Source organism: Ciconia boyciana, chromosome 3 (assembly GCF_034638445.1).
Source record: "Ciconia boyciana chromosome 3, ASM3463844v1, whole genome shotgun sequence".
NCBI lineage: Eukaryota > Metazoa > Chordata > Aves > Ciconiiformes > Ciconiidae > Ciconia > Ciconia boyciana.
Genome location: NC_132936.1, coordinates 92,032,236 through 92,052,625, shown reverse-complemented (window position 1 = coordinate 92,052,625; position 20,390 = coordinate 92,032,236). Strand labels below are relative to the sequence as shown.

General features: G+C 38.0%; 3 protein-coding genes across 13 annotated transcripts in view; 2 read left to right on the top strand and 1 right to left on the bottom strand.

Moving 5' to 3' along the window:
* EIF2AK2 (eukaryotic translation initiation factor 2 alpha kinase 2) overlaps window positions 1-13,371 on the top strand; it is a 22,115-nt gene extending 8,744 nt beyond the window's left edge. For 5 of the 6 annotated variants that reach the window (XM_072856575.1, XM_072856573.1, XM_072856574.1 and 2 more), the window contains 11 exons: window positions 1,078-1,160; window positions 2,110-2,197; window positions 2,653-2,690; window positions 2,858-2,992; window positions 3,442-3,561; window positions 4,792-4,899; window positions 6,599-6,791; window positions 8,957-9,082; window positions 9,651-9,749; window positions 11,714-11,776; window positions 11,858-13,371. In XM_072856575.1, coding sequence (XP_072712676.1) covers window positions 1,078-1,160; window positions 2,110-2,197; window positions 2,653-2,690; window positions 2,858-2,992; window positions 3,442-3,561; window positions 4,792-4,899; window positions 6,599-6,791; window positions 8,957-9,082; window positions 9,651-9,749; window positions 11,714-11,776; window positions 11,858-11,977 — 1,173 coding nt within the window. In that variant the 3' untranslated portion in view covers window positions 11,978-13,371. The remainder of the gene's footprint in view (window positions 1-1,077; window positions 1,161-2,109; window positions 2,198-2,652; window positions 2,691-2,857; window positions 2,993-3,441; window positions 3,562-4,791; window positions 4,900-6,598; window positions 6,792-8,956; window positions 9,083-9,650; window positions 9,750-11,713; window positions 11,777-11,857) is intronic. The other variant, XM_072856576.1, reaches the window with a different exon arrangement.
* On the bottom strand, window positions 11,780-20,357 carry GPATCH11 (G-patch domain containing 11). Of its 4 annotated transcripts, none has more exons than XM_072856579.1 (10): window positions 19,972-20,102; window positions 19,360-19,492; window positions 19,044-19,270; window positions 18,102-18,143; window positions 17,901-18,021; window positions 17,072-17,162; window positions 15,803-15,907; window positions 14,910-14,991; window positions 14,289-14,374; window positions 11,780-12,211 (listed from the first exon to the last, which is right to left on the bottom strand). In XM_072856579.1, the coding sequence occupies exons 2-9, from the start codon at window positions 19,404-19,406 to the stop codon at window positions 14,319-14,321; spliced, it is 771 nt and encodes a 256-aa protein (XP_072712680.1). In that variant the 5' UTR covers window positions 19,407-19,492; window positions 19,972-20,102; the 3' UTR covers window positions 11,780-12,211; window positions 14,289-14,318. The 4 variants fall into 4 exon arrangements, with proteins under 4 accessions (XP_072712680.1, XP_072712683.1, XP_072712679.1 ...); XM_072856582.1 differs by lacking the exon at window positions 19,972-20,102 and adding an exon at window positions 19,835-19,916; XM_072856578.1 differs by lacking the exon at window positions 19,360-19,492 and having other exon boundaries at window positions 19,972-20,357.
* HEATR5B (HEAT repeat containing 5B) overlaps window positions 19,756-20,390 on the top strand; it is a 61,626-nt gene continuing 60,991 nt past the window's right edge. For 2 of the 3 annotated variants that reach the window (XM_072856568.1, XM_072856570.1), the window contains exon 1: window positions 20,250-20,390. The gene's annotated coding sequence lies outside the window, so the exon portion shown is untranslated. Of the gene's footprint in view, window positions 20,079-20,249 lie in introns of those variants that run through there. The other variant, XM_072856569.1, reaches the window with a different exon arrangement.

Below are 20,390 nucleotides of genomic sequence, written 5' to 3'. Positions count from 1 at the left end.
TGCACAGAACAGTAAAAGATAATAGATGAACTATGAACTATGAACTAACTTAAATGAAGTGTAGTTTGAAAGGAAGGCAGGCAGTACAGGGGAGGAAAGAAATCTTTTTTACTTTAAGTACTTTTTTCATTATTTGGCTGTTTACTGTTAATTTTAAATGCTTCTTTTATTGTTGTTTTTAAGTTAACCATGTAATTAATGGTAGCCCTAGGATCCTTCCTTAATATTTTTCTCTGTTGCGAGCTCATGGGTCTTTGCATTTTCATCTAAGTCTGAAATTTACTACCTCAAGCAGAACCTCTGTAGCAATTATTCTAAATTTGGGGTGGGTTGTTTTGGTTTGGTTTTAATTTTTATTAATTCCCAGCGGTGTCTGTGTAACAAACAAAGTGTAACTAGCAAAAAGTAGTAAAGGCTCAGTACTCCTGAATTCAAGAAAATGGGTTTTGTTTGTTGACTATCATTGGAACATAAACCCTTAAGTTTGTTTACTTTTTGTCAGGTTATGGTCTGTACCATTGTAGGTGTTGCTTTTAATGTTATACATATGCTCTTACGACATGGGGGGAAGAACCTCTACTAAGTATTTAGGATTAATTTTTTTAGTCGACCCTCATTTAGTAATCCAGGTTTTGCAGGGTTTTCACACTGAAGACACTGAATGTCTTTTTGTACAGACTCAGATTTTCAGTTCTGCTGATGACGTGTACCAAAGCCTACATGTATCTCCTTTTCCACACAATTACATATGCAGTAAACAATGAAAACATTTGCTTTTAATAACTGTTACTCTCACCCTGATTTCTAACAGATCCCAGACTCTACTTCTGCAAATGTGTCTACATAGTCTCAATATGAGTGGGAAAACGCTCACTGTGACAGGGCCCAGTGTTTCACTCTTCTGGGTGGAAGTTAGGCAGATGCCCTTCTTCTGCGGGGCTTTGAATGTTCACTGCAGTTAACAGCTTCCACTTAGGACCTTGCAGTCTTCCCTCCCCCCTCCTTGAATGGCATCTTTTGCACTAGGGGGGTTTTTTACGTGATTTTGTTAACCATTCTTGTTTTTTCTTTTTCCAGATGGAAAGTGAAAAATCTAACGGCAATTCTACATTTAGGGAACATAGTAATTTCTCTCAACTGTCAACTCAGCCTAACTTGGAGTAAGTTTGGTTCACTGATAATGTGATAACAAAACTTATTTACTAATCTTAGAGGATCATGTGATCTAGTTCTAAATAAAATCTGTCGTAGTTTCCTTATTGCAGTATAAAGCCATTTAATTTGAGCTTATATTTCTTAGACTTCACAGCAAAATTTGTCGTACTTGTGCAATCTTATTTGAGTCCTTACAGGTTAGCTTATAGTAATTTTAGAGCTTTCTGATATATTTATATTTTGCCATAAGTAGTTCTTTCAGAAGCATTTTTACTGTGGTGTAAACGGAATAACCTACCTCATTCAGTAGCATTATTTCATGCCATTTTTAACACTAATTTTCCTATCACGACACTCTTGTGAACTGAATATAATTCAATTTTAGTACTTTCCTGTGCTCCACATTCTGCTTTCTTCTCTGTTTTTTTTTTTTCCTTTTTCATTCTTCATAAATCTTCATTTCCACCAAAGGGAAAATCTGCTTAGCAAAAGAAAGTGAACATGCATAAAGTTTCATTTGTGATTTGGGAAGCCTAGGTCAAGCCTTTTGTGTCCAGCAGTTAATTTGACTGTAGTGCCACTACTACTTCTTTTATGTTCTTTATGCAATTGTAAAGCAAGCTGATATGTACAATGCTAGAGGTGGCTGCACTGCCTTGAAAGAAATCTATATTTAACCTATTTAATTAAAGGATATAATAGAATATTTATAATATAGATCTCTAGATACCATGATATCATATCATAGAAACAGAGGAGTATATTACAAAATGTTACCGTTTTATTAGCTTTCCAGCATAAAGTTTTGTAGTTTAAATCAGTCATGACTGTTAATACTTTTTCAGGTTTTGCTTTTAAAAACTGTGTATTTTTTAATGCTTCTTTTTTTCTTGTGGCAATCATTTTATTTATGATCGTGTTACTTTCACCTAAAACTAGTCTATTATTTTTCAATAACAGCAATAATTGCTTTGAAGACTCACGTGCAAAGTTGGCAGAAAAAATGAAAGACATGGCATGTGAAAAGCCTTCACCTGCTCAGGTATAGTATGAAAATGGTCTTCCTCATAATTACATTTTAGACCCTGAATAGAGACAGCTTCTTGTCAGAGTGTAGCATCAGTTTTTTCCTTTATCCACTAATCACTAGAAAGCACATGTACTTTTCCTAAGAATATTCAGTACTTTCTTACTGTTAATCATTAGTCATTTACTTCTGTACTGTGGACCCAATTTATGTACTGTTGACCAAGTGGGCTGTACTCCCAAGAAAGGGGATCAAACTAAGGTCATATTTTTCTGTGGGAAGAATGATGATGTCATACATAGCATATGTGAAAAATTTTAAGCTAAGATATGGCTTCATTCTTATTACATTCTTTATATAAGGTATGAACACATTTATAGACAATTCCTAGGTACATTCTCAGACACATTTTAAACTAAGTATAGTGAAAATATTCAGGATATCTCAGGTTTTTTCTCTTTTTCATGTAGAGAAACGCACAGAGTCCTGCCCTGAAACCCCAAAGGAGGTATGTGTTTATTTCTAGGTTGCTATCTGCCATAAACTGTATTGCAAACCACTTTAGCATTTCTATATCTAGCAAAGAAATGCCACTATTAGGAAGTACATTTCTTTTCTCTTGTCACGTATTAGAAAAATGGCTCATTATAAGTTTTGCTTTTATCCTTGTTAAAGACAATTGGCAGCTAATTTTGCTAATTTAAGAAACAAGGAAGAGGAAAAAAAGATGTCAAATTCAGATGAAAGTTTGCCAGATTTGGACACAAATAGCAGTGAGGAGAATGAAAGTCCACACACTGTGGATAAAAGGTAAGAAGGACTTTTTTTTTTTTTTTTTAAATGAGATCTGTATGGCAATTGCAGTACGTAGTGGTCTACATTTGTTTGTTTATAATAGAATGTGGGAAAATACTGCTGTAAAAATAACTTTCAAAAAAAATTAGTATTTGAGATACTATTTTTTTCCCGGAAATTTCAAATATACTACAGCAACTGACATGCAATGATATTTAATGCTTACAACCAAAAGTCATTTGTGTGAAGGTGTGAGGGTAATTACCCTACATGGTTTCAAGGGTCAGTTTCCCTTGTGTTTTAATCTTCAAGACTATGATTTAGACCTGTATAGGTGTTCAGTGATCCCTGTAGAATGATATTTCAGCAGATGTATTAGATCTGTCAGGATCATTTTTGTATCTTGTAAATTTAATGTTAAGTATACTTAAGTTATATATCTTTTTCTTTCTTTTTTTTTTAAGATTTCTTGAGAGTTTTAAAAATATAGAGCCTATTGGTAAAGGTGGTTTTGGGAATGTTTTCAAAGCAACAGCAAAGCTTGATGAGAGAACCTATGCAGTCAAACGAGTTCGCTTCACAATGTATGTACTGTATGTTTGCTTCTGTTTTTTTATTTTAGGATGAGCTTAATCAAGATTTTAGTACTTTTTTTTGTCTCTTTAATAATCCCAGGAGCATTTATGCAATTTTCAATACTAATTGTCCATTCTTTCTGGTAAACTGTTTTCTTTATTTCTAAGTGAAGCTGAAAACGGCATGCAACTTTGTTAATTTTTGCATGCACTGGAATAATTTCAGATGCACCTGTAAAAAAAGCAGATTTGTTAAGCTCTACTTTCCCTGAACACACTAGTGCTCTGGTTATTAATATTGCAAAATGTGTTTGAAGACAACTTGCTGATTAATAAAACATTGAAAGCAGCACTGTTGCTTTTGACAGGTTACATGGAAAATTTACATATCAGTAATGCGTACTGGAAGTAATACATTTTGTGGTTTGTAATTGGAAAATGTTTTATATATGATCCATGTAGTCATTATTCTCACACTGTGTTACTTGTCCTTTATAAATCTCAACAGAGAATGATGATCTTAATTTTTTTTTTTAAAGTAATTTTCTGTAACCAGTACCTAGTGGAGTATTTTATGAGCAGCTGAAAAACTTGAATTTCTTTTAGGAAATCTGTTTGAAAAGTTTCAAGTTGTTGGAGATACTTGTCCCTTACATTGTGTAACTGCCCTTCAAATTGTTGTGTTCTTCACAAACATATCTTATTTTCATTTGTATTGCAATCCTGAGAACTATACGAAAAAACATTCTACTGATTCTTCAAATAAAGACTGCTCGTCTGCTGATGGGTTTGAACTTACTTCACTAGGCAATGTTACAACAACAAGCGCAGGCCAAATTTAGTAATAGTTCTTCATGAGTATTTACACTGACTTCTGTATATGTAAACAAACTTCTTGGAGGTGAAAAGAAAACATGGATGTTTGCTACACTGTGTTTGGCTACCTAATGTATGCATTGCAACTATGTGCTTTTTCAGCTTTTTTTGGGTGGGGCTTTCATTTCTAATATGGTTAAAACATTTTTGCACTTTGAATAACTTTGTGCAGATCAAAGAAAACCCACAGAATTTGTAACTACAATTTTGAACTTGTATGAAGGAGAATATTATGTTCCTTTTTCTAAATTAACGTAAAACTATCTGTATAATGCTACTTGATATTATGTCTTTTATTTAACTTAGTATTAAATTTTTATAGGGAAAGGCCTTTTTTTTTTTTTTTTTTCTCCTGCCAAATAGGAATGTAAAGCGTGAAGTAAAAGAACTTGCAAGACTTGACCACGAAAACATAGTGCGGTACTATTGTAGCTGGAAAGGGCAAGATTATGTAACTTATCCGGACTCAAGGTAACTACAAGATAGTAGTTTGCACTCACAAACTTGTTTGCCATAGTGAATTTTGTGCTGTCAAAAGAAAGGCTAATGATTGGTTATAGATCATTATACAAATATAAATGCATACACATACTTACATACTTACTGTTAGGAAAAAGGGCACAGTACTTTTCAGAAGCAGATCGTATATAATTAAGTATATTTTATATCTTCTTTTCCTTGATGAATAAGATACATTATGTAATTTTATCTTTCTCCTCCCTCTTAATATACAGAATTTGCTGAATCTATAGAGCAGTGTAAGACGGCAGAACTCAAAATTTGGGGCTAGAATTAACAACAGAAACTAAAAAATTGTCTGGCAGTTGGCTGCCAAATTCCTGATCAGAAGTTTCCTTTTTTTAATAAGTACTGGTCAGCCAGTAGCTCTCATAGATTTAATTATTTCTCTCAGCATTTTAACCATGATGCCTGAAGCAGTGTTTGTTGTTGAGAATAGAAGTACAAAATGAAATGCTCTTTCATGTAGAGGCAGTCTTTCAACAGTAAGACTTCTGGGAAGACGGTGGTGAGAGTTTTACTCGTAAGTTAGGTTATTAACTTTTCAAAGCATCTGTGGTAAGCGTTTTTCGCTAGCTGTAAATTCATACCCTTCAGATAGGTTGCCACACTTACCTAGAGCCATAAAATTTTAATTGATTCAAAATTATGGTTGGCAAGATATCTGTCCAGTGTGCTCAGTAAATGAGGAATAAAATTGGGGGGGGGGGGGGGAAGTCTCCTGTCAAAACCCAACCATTAATATGTTGGAGTCTCAATATCACTTATGTGTTTTATATTGAACAGTTATTGGGTAAAAGACAGAAAAAAAGTCCTCAAAGCTGAGGTCCCAGCCTGGAATTCCACTTAGTGCCCTGACCTCAAGGCTACAGAGAGTCCCGAGCCACTTAATGCTTGTTCTTTCAGTGCCTCAGGTGGCTTTATTCCAGGGCACTCAGATCACACAGTGCAAGGAGGAAAAAGTGGTGCCTCCTCCTCTTCATATTGTCCTTCCCCTCACCATCTCCAGCCTCAGCCTATCCTATGGGCTGATGGTGAGGAAACTCTTCCGGGAAGTGTGAGGCTGTCAGGTGGCTGAATATATTTCATCAGGATTTCCAGCTCTCAGAAGGGTTTCTCTAACTTGCACACTGGTGTCAAAGATGGTCACCGCACGACCTTCTTGAAGGGACAGAGGTTGAAAGAATGTGATCATTCTGGGTAGGAGGAAGGCTAGTGCTGTGTTGTTTGAGCAGAATAGAGAATACCTGCCAGGGACTTGCAGGAGTTCCTAGAAGGCAAGATGGGAGCCAAGGACAGTGCTCTTTCTTCCTGTATAGGACATGCCTCTAGATATGAGGGGAGCAGAATCTGGGTGCTCAGAAAACTTTCAGTGTGAACAAGGAAGCAAGCAAACTGTTAAGAATATTCCAGGGGTACGTAGCAACTGAGCAGGGATTCTTTGGTTTGCCGTTCTATTTATTTATATCTAGTACAAATTGGTCTAGGATCTTTTTTAAAATCAAGAGACTTGCAGACTTTGTTTTGGGGAACTCAAAAAATAATAATTAACAAAAAGGTTTTTTAAAGAAGAGGAACCTGAGAATCATTGATGGCTTGGGAGGAATTGTATCTTGCCAATTTCAATATGGTATATAATTTTCTTTTGCAGGCAGAAGTCAGAAAAAGAAATGCCCTGTCTTTTCATCCAAATGGAATTATGTGAACAAGGGCCATTGGGAAACTGGATTGAAAAGAACAGACAAGACCGAAAGTATCAAGAGATGGTACAAAACAAATTTTTACAAATACTGAAAGGGGTGGAATATATTCATTCTAAAGGGTTAATTCATCGAGACCTCAAGGTAAGTAGGATAGGTAATTAAAAAAAAAAATTCGATAAAAATAGTACTTATTGGAATTTCAGAAAATGTTAAATTGTTCTAGTCTTTGTTTAGTCTGTTATGTACCCTCGTAGTGTGCCTCTTCTGATATTGCTAGTGATTACTTTTTTTTCAGTAACTGGCTGGACTTCATCCTAAAATCAGAAGGTAAACTGGAGGATCTCAGAATGCAGTTCAACATCAGTAGTCATCAGTTAACAGGCATTTTCAGTGTATTATGTGTTACTGGGTCACAAGACTGCCTATTGGAAAAAGAAATACTAACTTTACTTGATAAAATAATTAAAAGAAAGTGAAGAGTTGAATCTAGGAAGTTTGCTCTTGCCATATTGTAAAGGGAATAGTTTATCTATCCTAATACATACTGTGTTTGATAACAACATACTCTAGTTGCTCTTGTATCACGTATGCATTCAAATATTTGAATGCTACTGTTTTGGATAGAATTTCAGTCTCTACAAGTGCACAATCATAAAAATATTTTATTTCAATATAAACATTATAAATGACAAAGTTGCAAGCCTTCAAGACTTCATATGCCAGCTATAATGTTGCTTACAGAGTTTTAAATCACTTGCTTTGTGAAAAAGTCATTAGTGTGGTGGTGTTCCTTAAAAGCGGCTGTAGTGGGTCACATTAAATGTTGATCTAGGATGCTGTTCTCCTCGTATAGCGGCTAATTCCAAACGCCTAGAGAGTATTAGAGCTGAGAGATGATACAGTGATGCTGTCCTTGATGCATATTCCCTTCCTCTCAAGACTTCCAGTAACCTGAAGTTTATGGACTTCTTGAGCCAGAAATGGAAATCTTTTGCATTTTGCATTCACTGTAGTTCCAGATCATGTTCACTGCCCATTTGTAGAATCTTGTCTTATGGACAGATACGTTCGTATCTTCTAGAGCTTTTCTATCAGGCTTATTGCTACAATACCAGAATGAACCACAAATATACACTCATCATTTTCCCTAGATGCCTGGGAAGAAGAGGCCTAATAAATGCCTTCTCTCCTCACCCATTAATTCTTAGCTCTTCCCACTCCATGCTTTGTATTTTCTTGCTCCTTCAGTCCTACTTTATTTTAATCTCTGCTCAATCTCCTACTTTTTCGTATTCCTATGAATCTGCTGCCCCGGACCCTTATCCATGGCATCTGGCTGTAACCTGCTTCTAAGTCCTATTGCTAACTTGTCTGTCTGCATTTGAATTTAGGCACTTTTCTCCCCACTTTAATCTGCTGTCAACTTAGATGCTTGGCCATCTGAGATCCCCATGTCCCAGAATCAAAGCTGCAGGATAGGTTCAGGCTGAGATGAATCCCATTTGTGCCTGGTATGAACGGAGTCTTCAAATAGTGTAGCCAGGTATAGGTACTCTATTAAATGTGTGTGGACATGGTCAAACTTGAACAGAAGAACTGCATTGGGCATTCTTGACACGAAGATCTCTTCCTGTTAAATATTAAGTCTCTCCTGGCCTTACAGTCCAGTGGAGCTTCTTTGAGTAAAAGAGAGAATGAGAGGCTATTTGGTTTTCTTTTAATAACATTCAGAAATGTAGTTTCTCTATCTTCTTTGGGAAACTTCATCCAAGCATATACAATTCTTTTTTTAGTTTCTTATGACTTTGTTGAATTTAAAAATGGGAGGTTCAATGGAAACTAAAAGTGATACTGTGAGATGCCTGTAGAAAGCCCTAACTCTGCAATTGACTTAGTACAGATAATCCTGCTGTGCTTAGGAGAAACTATGATTTGAGTGAAATTCCATGTGAGTCTAAATGCTTTGCCCAAGTCTATCACATCCCAGGGCTAGGATCGAAGACTAAAAAGCACTTCTGGATACGAAATGTTACATGCACAATGTATTTGAGTAGCATTAAACCATGATAGTTATGACTGAGCTAGTGGAAAAAAAAGTTGCAGTTACTGTGGCATGTGCTGCTTTAAATGAGTTTGTGTTTTTAAAAATTAACTGAACTTTTTCATGTTTCCCACCTCATCAGTTTCTTAATGCTAATTTCTGTGAACAATTATCAAATATTATGGGGAGCACTTCTGTGGCTGATTATGCTCAAAGATAAACCTTGGTCATATGGTGATTCTTTTTTTTTTAAATATATATATAGCCTCAGAATATATTTATATCACATGAAGATAAAATAAAAATAGGCGACTTCGGTCTTGTGACTTCTGTGGAGTGTGAGACTCTGACTGGGGACAGAGGAACAAGACTATATATGGCACCAGAACAGGTAATTATCCTGCTATATTAGTGTCTCTGTAACTAGATTTGCATTATAAACTCAGCATTGGATATTCTCAGTCCTAATCTCAGTACTAAACCAAGTTGCCTAAAGTTCCCTGGTATGACTGTATACAAGGATAACTGTATGCTGGAGAAAGCTGTCTGCCAGTGTGGCGATTTTATTTGGCTGTGCTAACCTACAGCGTCTGACACTGCATGCTGTACGGAATGCTCTTGCAAAACCAGGCTGCCAGCCATGTATTTCAATTTGAATTTAGGACCTCTGTTAACTGTGGCATTTGAGTCCTATTTGTTTCATTATCTGTGACAGAGAGATATTGGCATGCCTGATGTATATGTCTGTAGAAGTCTTGATTTCAGTGTGCTTAATGTGCGACATAATAGTCACTGTTTAACAGGTCTGTAGCAGAAAGGGTTAACGACTAATAAGAAGATCAGGTAGGGCCAGCCCTGTAGCCTTGGGGTGGAAATTTCTACTGACTTAAAATTTTGCTTTAAGAAGTGCTGTCCAGTTGGATTTGACGCCTATATTGTTCTTGTTCTAATCTTTGTAGTTCGGGACCAAATATGGAAAGGAAGTAGATATTTATGCACTGGGATTAATTTGGTTGGAAATGCTTTCGGCATTCAGTTCTTGTCATGAGAAAAGTAAGGTATGTAATCTTTAAATTAAAAAAAAAAAAGTCTGTCATTGTTTTGCCTTGCTGCTAGTATAGCATGCCGACTGCCTGCTAGAAGGAATCTGTATATCTAGAGTACTGTCTCTATTTACATTTTCCCCTTGATTAATTTCTGTAAGGCCCATAAGTCCTCACACCTCAGTTGAAATGCAATAACTGAAGTAAAGAAATATTCCTGGTTTTATTTCACTTATGTCCTAGTGACACACACACATTAAAGCCTGAGCATGCTAAAGAATAAAGTCTAGCAAAAAAGATTTTAATTTCTGATAAATCATTTTGTTTGATCAGAGTATTTGAAAGGAATATTTTTCTAATTTTAGAAAACAAGAATTATGAATGGGAGAGTTCTGTCTCTGCCATGCTCGTCTTCACTGCACAGTGGAGCAAGAACAAAGTTTCTATAAAGCCAAAACACTTGCAGTTTTCCAAAATGAAAACAAAAGTGATTTGGAATATGTAGGATTAATTGAAAAAGATGTTACTTCAAAAAGAAAACCAGTGTTACTTAAGCTTTTTTTGAAAAGGTATCTTTTATGTGTCTTTTGCTTTTTCTTGGTTCTTTGCACATTACTAGTGTAACGGCTCATATGCTCAAACCTATACATTTGTAGGACAGCGATGTAGCTCTGAGTATCTTGTCTAAAGTAATTGTAAGGTAATGTACATGGTTGGACCCAGAAGCTCTTGAACACTGTTAGCTGGGCCCTTTTGCCAATATAAGAAGACCATACCAATGTGTCTGTGTGGCTCACAGGTTCAGCTTGGCTCTGTTTAACTACCTTGTAGTATTTTCTAAGACATCTTGTTCCTCCTCACAGCTGACGGTCCAAATGTGTCCACAGTCCTACAGCGTTTACAGTCAAAAGGGCAAGACCAATTATTTAGTCTTGTTTCCTTAAAGCATAAAAATCTTGTGTCTGTAGGTAGGTGGGGAAGTCACGTGAATGGAAGGTCCTAGGACGGTCTTCAGCTGCTCCATCAACTTAAAAAATAATTTCACTTAATGGAGCACGATAAACTCTGTTGTATGGTGCTGGCAAGCCCTGCTGAAAGAACATCATGCAAAAGCAAAGTTGATTATGAGCTGAGTAACTGGTTCAGCTGATGATCACCAGCAGGTAGGGTCACAGGCCTAAAGCTACTGCTGAAGAGTGGGGGAAAAGCTTGAAGTTCATGGGGGCTGTTGTTTTACTGGAAACTGGTTATAAGGGCTTCCTAAGCCAGGCTATAGCATCCATAAGACCAGCTAATAATTCAGGATGCATAGCTAAGTGTGCACGACTCTGTCATCTTCTTCAGGCACACATTACACTAGTTAACAGCAGAGTGAATAATTGATGTGGACTGCTCTGTTTACCCAGAAAGCTACATCACGTGTAAAAAAATAGTTGTTACCCAGAAACAGTTTCTGAAAGCATACAGTTGGAAATCCTCTATATGTTAGTAGCTTTGAACTCCACATAGCATTTTCTGCGGTGACACAGAAATAAGTGTGTGGTACTGAACAAGGTAAAAGGGAGGAAGCACAGCTGCTTGGCTTGCCAATAGTAACATCCAAAGTAGGAAATTTAGTCATCTTGCATTGTTTTTTAATGTGGTAAGAGGACATAAACCCACTACTTTTAAATTAAGGAAAGAAGGATAATGGTTCTGAAATAGAGAGGATTGCTGAAACAAACACATAATTGTAGAGTGTGAAGCTTTTAAGCTTAAAAAGAGACAACAGTTGATGAAAAGACCATAAAAAGAAAACAAAGTACAACTAAACGGAAAAAATTTTCAAGCTGTTTACAGTTACTTTCTTTTTGAAGCCTTACCTTTCTTGTAGATTTGTATTTTCCTAATTGCTTCAGTAAATTATATGGATCATAAAGTGAGATGCAAAATATAATCAATGAAAACATACTGAAACTGATCTCTCTCATGAATTTCAGTTATGGCATGATGTTAGAGAAGGTAAACTTCTGGAGAGCTTCACCAATCAATTTCCAACAGAGGTATGGGATTTTAATACATTAGTTCAGTTAGTTTATTTACTCATAAAAAATAATTTATTGACATTTAATTTCTTTTTGCAGGCACCCATGATCAAAAAGATGCTTTCAAGAGACCCTTCAGGAAGATACTCTGCATCTGAAATACTTAAGTTTTTAATGTCTGTTGATAAAGACAACTCACTTAAAAATCATACTCGGTAAATGCCCTTTTAAAAGGCTTTCAGACTGTGTTTAAATCCAGTTTGATATCTCTTGAAACTGATGAAATAACAGTAAATGTCAGAAGCAACAGCAAGACTTAGGATATGTCTTTTCCTTGGTGTTTCACCCTCCTGCCATGGAGGAGCTCATCAGCCAAAATGGTCACATCACCACTCACGCCCACCAGCTGCAGACTGCGACAGCATACTTCTGCAAACAATCTGTGATTTTTACCTGGAAACACAAGTTGTGGAGAAGCTGAACTATATTGTACAATAAGTACAGGTACCTAGTCCTTGTCTCCTAGAAGATTAAGTTGATGTGGTGCTAACTGGCCTGTCGCAAGTCCCTCTATGCGCGCTCTTAACACGTGCTGCATCCATTATCAGTTGAGGTTATCTATTGCTTTCCATGGAAGAAGTGCTGTCTTGGGGTACCTTTCTGATTTGTTCAGTGATGTTTTTAATAATTACTAGGACACTTCCATTAATACCAAGACTAATTTTGGTATAAAGGATACTAGGAATAGGTGTGGGTTATTCTTCAATGAATTTCAGTTCTTTAAGATGAACTTTCTTATCTCTACACCTGTTGAACACCTAGCACCTTCAGTGCTCTACAATTTAAAAAACACATACTTTTAAAGTAAGCATTCCTTGAGAATTTAAATGTTAAGCATTCAGCTTCTAGGAAATCTAGTTTAGATTTGTTCTAAACTTTTGAAAACCTTAGATTTTGAGGTGTGGTTTTTTTCTGAAAGGAACACTTAAGGTGCTCTTAACATAGCAAAGTTCTCCAGAGTTTCCTCAGTAGTAATCATGTGAAATCCTATGCTGAGAGAGCACCTTAAACATTCTCTCCCATACTGCTAGGTTTTAATCCCTTATTGTAATACTGAGGCATGCCTAAGCCCTAACAAGTGTACTGAATACCTCTGATGGCCAGCCCCAAAAAAGGTAACAGCAGTTTGCCTGTTACTCTTTAGTTACATGCCTCAAAGAGTTCAGACTTGCCTGGATGGGAAGAATTGCGTGTGTGGTGGTGGGGAGCAGGGAGAAAAGACAGGCACATTAGGCCTTCAGATACTTGTCTTTGAGCTGTATCTTGTCAAACTAGTCATTGCTGTGGAGCCCACATAACTCCATAAAGGCAAATGAACAGAGATTTCGAAGCACAAAAATACAGTACTTTATTACATGTAGTACCCATGCTTTTTCTGAAATGTTAAATGGGTTAAAAGTGGGTGCTTGGTTGAAAGGAATAATATAAATGAATGCATACTAATTTTTATATTCTTGTGGTAATTACTGCTGATCTGCTGCAAGTATTTGTTGCTAAATAATAATCTGATTTTACCTGTAAAATCTGTATTAAATCTGTATTTTATTCTGTAAGGCCTGAAGTTGTTTTTTTCTCCTTATCATGAATCACAAATACATAGAGCATTTCACTATTCTGGACTAATTAGTATTTCTTTGCAGTGGTCAAGATCTGGGAGAAATTATATCCTGACAGACAAAATACCACTAGTTCCACTTCCTCTTCCCTTTCACCCATAAAACTACCCTTATAATATGAAAATTGGTATGTGACAAACTTTGGATGAATATCTTTTACAGTTCTTGGACAGAGTACCCATAATACCATTACCTTCTTACTGTTAAGTAATACTGAGCTTGTCCCAGTAGTTTTTGATACTTTTTTCTCGTAGTATTTGTATACTTCAGCAGTACCTTTCTATTAGTGACTGTTTACAGTAGCAATTGCTGTTCCCTAAAAATAAGAGGTCTATTAAAATGTATTTTTTATATAAAACCAAAAAACCAACAACATGATCTGGTACTATTTAGTTATGCAAAATATGCACCTTTACATACAAAAGAATATTGGTTCAAATAATGTCAATGTAATGTTTCACAAGCTTTTTTTCCCCACCTGGTCTAAGATAGTAAGGAAAAAAAAAAGTCTGATGTTTAGTCACCTCTGTTTAATACATTATACAACAGAGTAAGTAGCCAATATTTATTCCTGTACTCAGACTTGAATTTTATTATCAGCTGATCTTGTTCAGTTGGGCAGGGCATAATCAAAGACTGTGGAAGGCTTAACCTGCATCTCAATTATCGTAATTCAATTAAAAATGCAAAGTTTTAATTCCTAGTAAATTGTGCATCAAGCGGAATATCTGTAAGATGCTTCAGAAATGTGAGTTTAACTTGTCAACATAACTATTCTTCTGCATACTTTAGTGTGAATTCTTCAGTATGGCACAGCTCTGAACCTTATAAAAGATATTATGAACTACACATACTTATCTAGGACTCCTTCCTTTAGAAGGGCTTTAGTCATGATCTGCAGCACTGTCCCCAGGGCAGTTCGAAGATAAATCTTCAGAGTCTACAGGATAAGCAGAGAAAAAGTGAGTAATTCCAGCTCAGAGGATGGAAGAAAAACAGCTGCTAGAACTATTTGAATAATCCATCTAAAGCAGATTAAATAGAATTCAAGGTTTGCAAGTTATTAATTCCAAACTTTGTTTTAAAACAGTGAACACAAATTCTACCCTCTTTGGTGCAGTGAAACTGGATAGTGTTCTAACTGTTTCAGAAACACCTGCAAGGTTCTGCAGCTTTTTATGGTACTAGTTTTAATATCTGAATTTTGTTTTCTCAAAACAAAATTAATATGAATACCAATTCAAATAAATGCCAGTATGGCTGGTTGGGGTTTTTTTTGTGCATGTAAACACCTAAAAATTGGCTTATAATCAAAACGTACAAAGCTTTGTGCAAAAACCAGCAGCAGCCTGGAAGGAAAATTTGCTATGTAGATTTAAAAGACTGCAATAAGAGAAACATAAAGGATATATTGTACTATTTGGGTCTAGCTGCATAAGCAAAGTAAAACACTTACAAGATAGGTTTAGTCTCACCTTCATAGGTTGTTCCACACCAAATGCAATAAAAGTGTTCTTCTCTCAAATAGGCTGTCAGGATGTGTAGCTTTTCTGATACCTAGAGATATGTACAGGTATGCAATGATCCAGGGCTCACGTGACACAAACCAGTTTGAGCTACTAGCTTCGCTAAAATAGATTGTTTAACCTTTTGCTATGGAAAAGCTACACAATACTGTAGCTATGTAAGGCATGAAGATTCCCAAATTTGTAACGTACGGCACAGGAATGCATGATCTCTGGAAAGTTAATGGCTGGTGTTTGCTCATCCTTCTTTCCAGCTAAGAAACCTGCACTGGAGAGAGCTAAAAATATTACCTAGCTACCTTATTTCAAGTATATGATATTTTTTGTGGAATTTTTCACACCTAATCTCTGCAAATCAAACACATAAGGCTAACAACAGCTGTGTAATCTAGTTCTCAAAAAATGTGAATTTCCAGTGTCTATCTTGAGATAATCTGTGAAGCATTTTCAGAAATTACTTAGTGATTCTAAAATTCAGCTTAAGACATGAGATGAGGCATCCAAAATTAAAACTCAAAAGCAAACAACTTTGATCAAATACATGATCTTGCATACCTTGGCTAAGACACAAAAATGTTTAGAATTTAATTTCTAGGCTACTTTTTCCAAAGATCAGCTTCAAAACATGAGCAATAAATCAGTGGTTTAATATTTTATATTTTGTCATGTAACTGCTATAAAAATCACTGCTCTAAGATTGCAAAGAGGCCATTCACTACAGCTTGGGAAATGACATGTATACATATATCCTTTATACATATATGTACATATACATATGTACTTTTTAAAGGAATATTACATTTAATTTTGAATCAAGCCATTAACTTAGTTGCAAGGCTTACACTTAAGTCTGAGCTTGTGCATTCATCTTCCTTGTCTTCCTCATCCTTTTTGTCTTCCTCTTCAGGTTCTAGCCAATACCAAGTCTCCTTGGGAACATCAATATCCTTAAATAATGAAGGATTTAAATGAAAATTATCTGGCTTTGTAGATTTTCTTGTAAGATGCTGGATAAAAACAATTTCTAATAGGTGAGATGTTAGGTTTTAAAACTTTCCTGTATAGCATAACCAAGAATTACTAAAGCTGTAGTGGGAAACTAAGTACAGCGGTCCACAAGGATTACTCACTTTTTTTAAAACAAGTAAATGCATGCTAACATTAAGTTCTATTCCACCTATGTTCAGTATATGTGCGTGCAAGGCTACACAGCAACATAATTTCACACCAAGGCTGTGAACAGATATCCTTTTTTATCAGTTGAAGATGTGCTGCCCCAAGTTATCAAGAGAACACACAGTGCTTCTTAATCCACCTCAGGTAAAGGAATAAGAGTCAAAAAAAGATGATCTAAGCTAATTCAGCTGGCTTTGAAGCAGACTGAAGCAGTATCAAACAATCTCAGCAGAACTTGTGGGGCGGTATTAACCTCTGACAGGTTAATAGGGAAAAGAAAAATACCTGAAGTTTTCAAGTGGCAAAAATTTATAGTAGTTCACTGCTATTACCCATGTTATTCCTTGCGGGTGGAAGGTACTTTGTTTTGGGTTTGTTTTTTGTCTAAATACTTCCTTGGTGAATCTGCTGATTTCCTCAATGATGATCCCCATCCTTGGAGATACTCAAGAGCTGTGTGGACATGGTCCTGGACAACCTGCTTTAGGTGACCCTGCTTGAACAGGAGGGTTGCACAAGATGACCTCCAGAGTCCCTTCCAACGTCAACCATTCTGTGATGATGTTGCTCCCTCACTTGAGGCAAACAGCACCGTCATTTAGGACAGCCTGACTTTGGCTACGGAAAGATGCAAACAGCTCAAAAGTAACCACAAGAATGCAGGAGCAAAACCAGGTGAGCTCTGATGATGCAAATTAACACAGGTCCTCATGTAAGTTACCATGAGGTTGGTGTACACCTTCAAATTATCTTAATGGTGCAAACATACACTTTGAAATATTTTAAGAGCACTGAAGTGTTGCCAAACATCAAGACTTCAGGCTAGTTATCCCACAATTTTAGAGAACTTCCAAGAATTGAATTGCTACTTTGTTTGTAGCCTTTATCTCTAATGTATAAGCCTTCCTTCCAACCCCAAAAAATACAGGTCTCACTTTTTGCATATCTAATTGCTGGCAGGCCCTCTGGCTTTTTCGGAGGTCCCCTTCCATCTTACGTTCTTCTTGTTTGTTTTTGAATCTTATTCTGTTAAGAAAAAGTAGATAGCTAAAATAAGCAGGTAGACAAACACTGAGATGCATTACAGTCGATAGCATTCCTAAAACAGAAAATCTAAGATTCTAGCCCTACTAATTCTCTCAGACCAGGACAACGTTGAAGTTAAGAAGTCCTTCTGATGTTGTTTCTGTGAGAGCACACGTGTATTTTTTGGGAATTATACCTTCAAGACAGTGCTTTTTTGATCACATTACACTGAACACTGTTTCTTCACCAGGTTTTCATAAGACACAAAAAAAGCGGTTCACTAAACATCTGCAAAAGATACAGCCTTCCCTAGGCTTTCCTTCTCCACATATAACAAGCAAATCAGGACAAAATAAAAACAATAAAACCTAAACAAATTTACCCTGATTTTTAAAACCATTGTAGCAACATTGCTCAGGATTATCTGTGGATTTTATATTAAAAAAAGATGACATGGTTCTCTGATATAAAAACTTGCACATGCCTTGAGAAAACTTAGTATGTATATTGTTTGCGTTATTAACATTTACAAAAATAAATGATGCAGCACACACTTTTAGCATTACAGTGTTCATCTGCTTTTGCTTTAGAACTGAGAAACAATTACTCTGTATTTCAACTCTTACCTCTCACTCAAAACATTCAAAAACAGCAACACATTAAAAGAGTAACCAAACTTAAAGCATAAAAAGAATCGTGGTTTAGACATTGCTTGGAATATCAATTACACCATTTTACCTGAACTGATCTGCAGCTTGTTCATTTGCTTGTTTTTTCATATGGAGTTTCTGTCTATAGCTTTCCAGTTTTTCTTCAGCTTTTCGCTTTTTTAATTCCTCATGCCCAAGCCCACTTCTGCCTACATAAGTTCAAAAGATTAATATAAGCAGTTGAGAAGGTGTGATACCCAAACTAAGTAAATTAGGAGGTATCACAAACCTGTTTTTATGTTCAGAGGAATAGGTTCAACAATGCCTTCTCCTGTGAGGAAAAAAAAAGTCAATTTAAGAAATCAGGCCTTTCTCAAACTATGATTTGTGCAATATATACAACTAGACAAGCTGCTTTTGCCATTAAATATGTAAATTTTCTTGCGATTTTGTTGCTTGGATGTTGAAAAATCCCAAATCAATGTACATTTAGTGCATTACAAATGACCCAGCTGAACTGGAACTCCCTCTCTTTTTTGGCTTGTCTGCTGGATTGCTATATACTTTTTCCAGGACACTACCCAACTGAAAGAAAATCGTGTTGACTCGATGGGTATAACATACCTGTGGTGAAGACTGCCTTGTTACAGCCTTCTGTAGCATTTTTCATTCTAGAATCTCACAACTTGACAAAGATGAGGAATAAAAAGAATCTGTCTGGGCCAGTGCATTTGCCGATTGTCTGCTAGAGACACGTTGAACCAGCACAGCAGTTCAACGCTGCTTTGTTTTACTGATTTTACTTCATCTATTAAGGCTTCGTAAGGGTAAGCCAGCGTGCACCATTTATTCTTCAGAATCCAACTACAAGTTCAAAGTGAGGGGTTGACTTTTTTTTGAACACTATTAGCTTTGCAAGACCATCGAAACATCCTTAATGCAGTTCCTGTAGGCATGCACATATGGAAGTGCATTTACTGAGCAGCAAGTACTGCTGCTTCCCTCGCATCTCTTGATAATCCGTACCATTTTTATTTCAGTTTTTAGACATTTGCTCTCATGTTCGCTCTCATCATGCTCTCTGCCACAACACATTCACAGTTCAGTAACGCTAGGGCTCTCAGAGAGGCATTTATTGAGCCTGTCTACAAATGAAGTGCCAGCTACAGTCTGTAAAATATAAAGGTACACCTGAATATAGGCACACTCTTCCAGACAGTGACAAGCTTACCGCTTTTCCCAAGGGCCTGGCCGCTCTTGTAGCCCATCTTCTGGAGCAAAGCAAAGCCTTTGTTCTCATTGCCCAATGCACTTTTCAATACTAAGTCACGTCTCTCTTTTTCTTCTTCTTTTATACTCTTTTGTCTATTCTTCTCATTGGCTTCTTTTTGCCTTTCTTCTTTCTGAATAGCTTCCTTCATCCGCCTCACCATGGGCAAGCCTGGCCTTACATCCTGTCTAAGAGTTAACAATTCCAGCAAATATTAGAACTTTTTTTGTTTTACATGTTCACAATCACTTAAGAGGGAAAAAAAAGAGACACCTACTTAATAAATAAATCAGACATGTAGTCTTCCTCTTCATCTTCCTCCATGTTTAGCACGCATGCCCTGTTCCGACCCCTTTGCTATAAGCACCGTCAATACGTTTTATCACGCATTTTATTTCTCTGCAGGTTACCTGAAATGCCGAACCCGCAAGAAAAGCTTGCCGCTCAGGTCTGCCGCGCTTGGTACCCGGCCGGAGGCTGAAAGGGTACGGCTCGGCGCGGAGCGGAGCGGAGCGGGGCGGGCCGGGCCGGGCCGGGCCGGGCCGGGCCGGGCCGCCCCCTCCCTCCCTCCCTCCCTCCCTCCCTCCCTCCTTCCTTCCTTCCTTCCTTCCCTCCTTCCTTCCTTCCTTCCCTTCCTTCCTTCCTTCCTTCCTTCCTTCCTTCCTTCCTTCCTTCCCTCCTTCCCTCCTTCCCTCCTTCCCTCCTTCCTTCCTTCCCTCCCCCGGGGCACCCGCGCCAGACTTCACGCCCACAGCGCGTTTTTCCGGGCTCCGCTACCGCCGACCACCGGCGGCCGCGACGCCTCACAAGCCCCGCAAGCCTTCGCCCGCTGCCAAGGCGCCCGCACAGCCGCGGCGGAGGTGGCAACTGGGGGAACCCGCGCACTCACCCGTCTCCGCTCGGCTCGGCCCGCTCGCGGCGCCTGCGCACGGCCGCCGGCGCCTGCGCACCTGCTACTTCCTGCTGCGCGGCCGCAGGTTCCTCCGCGCTGCCGAGGTGCGTCGGGGCCGGTGCCGGGCCCGGGGGCGAAGCCGCCCGTGTCCCCCCTCTGTGCTCCGCCGGTTCCCTCCCTGCTAGCCGGGCCAGGACACGGCGAGGGTTGAAGCAGCGAAGGCCGCCGGTGATGGCCCCGTGGCGGCGGGCGCCTCGCTGCGCGGGCCGGGGAGGCGCGGGCGCGGCGGATGAGGGGGCGTGTGCGGCGGAGCGTGCCCGCGCGTGTCCGTGACCGTGTCCCGCCCCGCCCGGGGGCCGCGGCCGCATTGTCACGCCTCGCGCAGTCCGGAGGTGGCAGGACGCGGCCGCCGCACG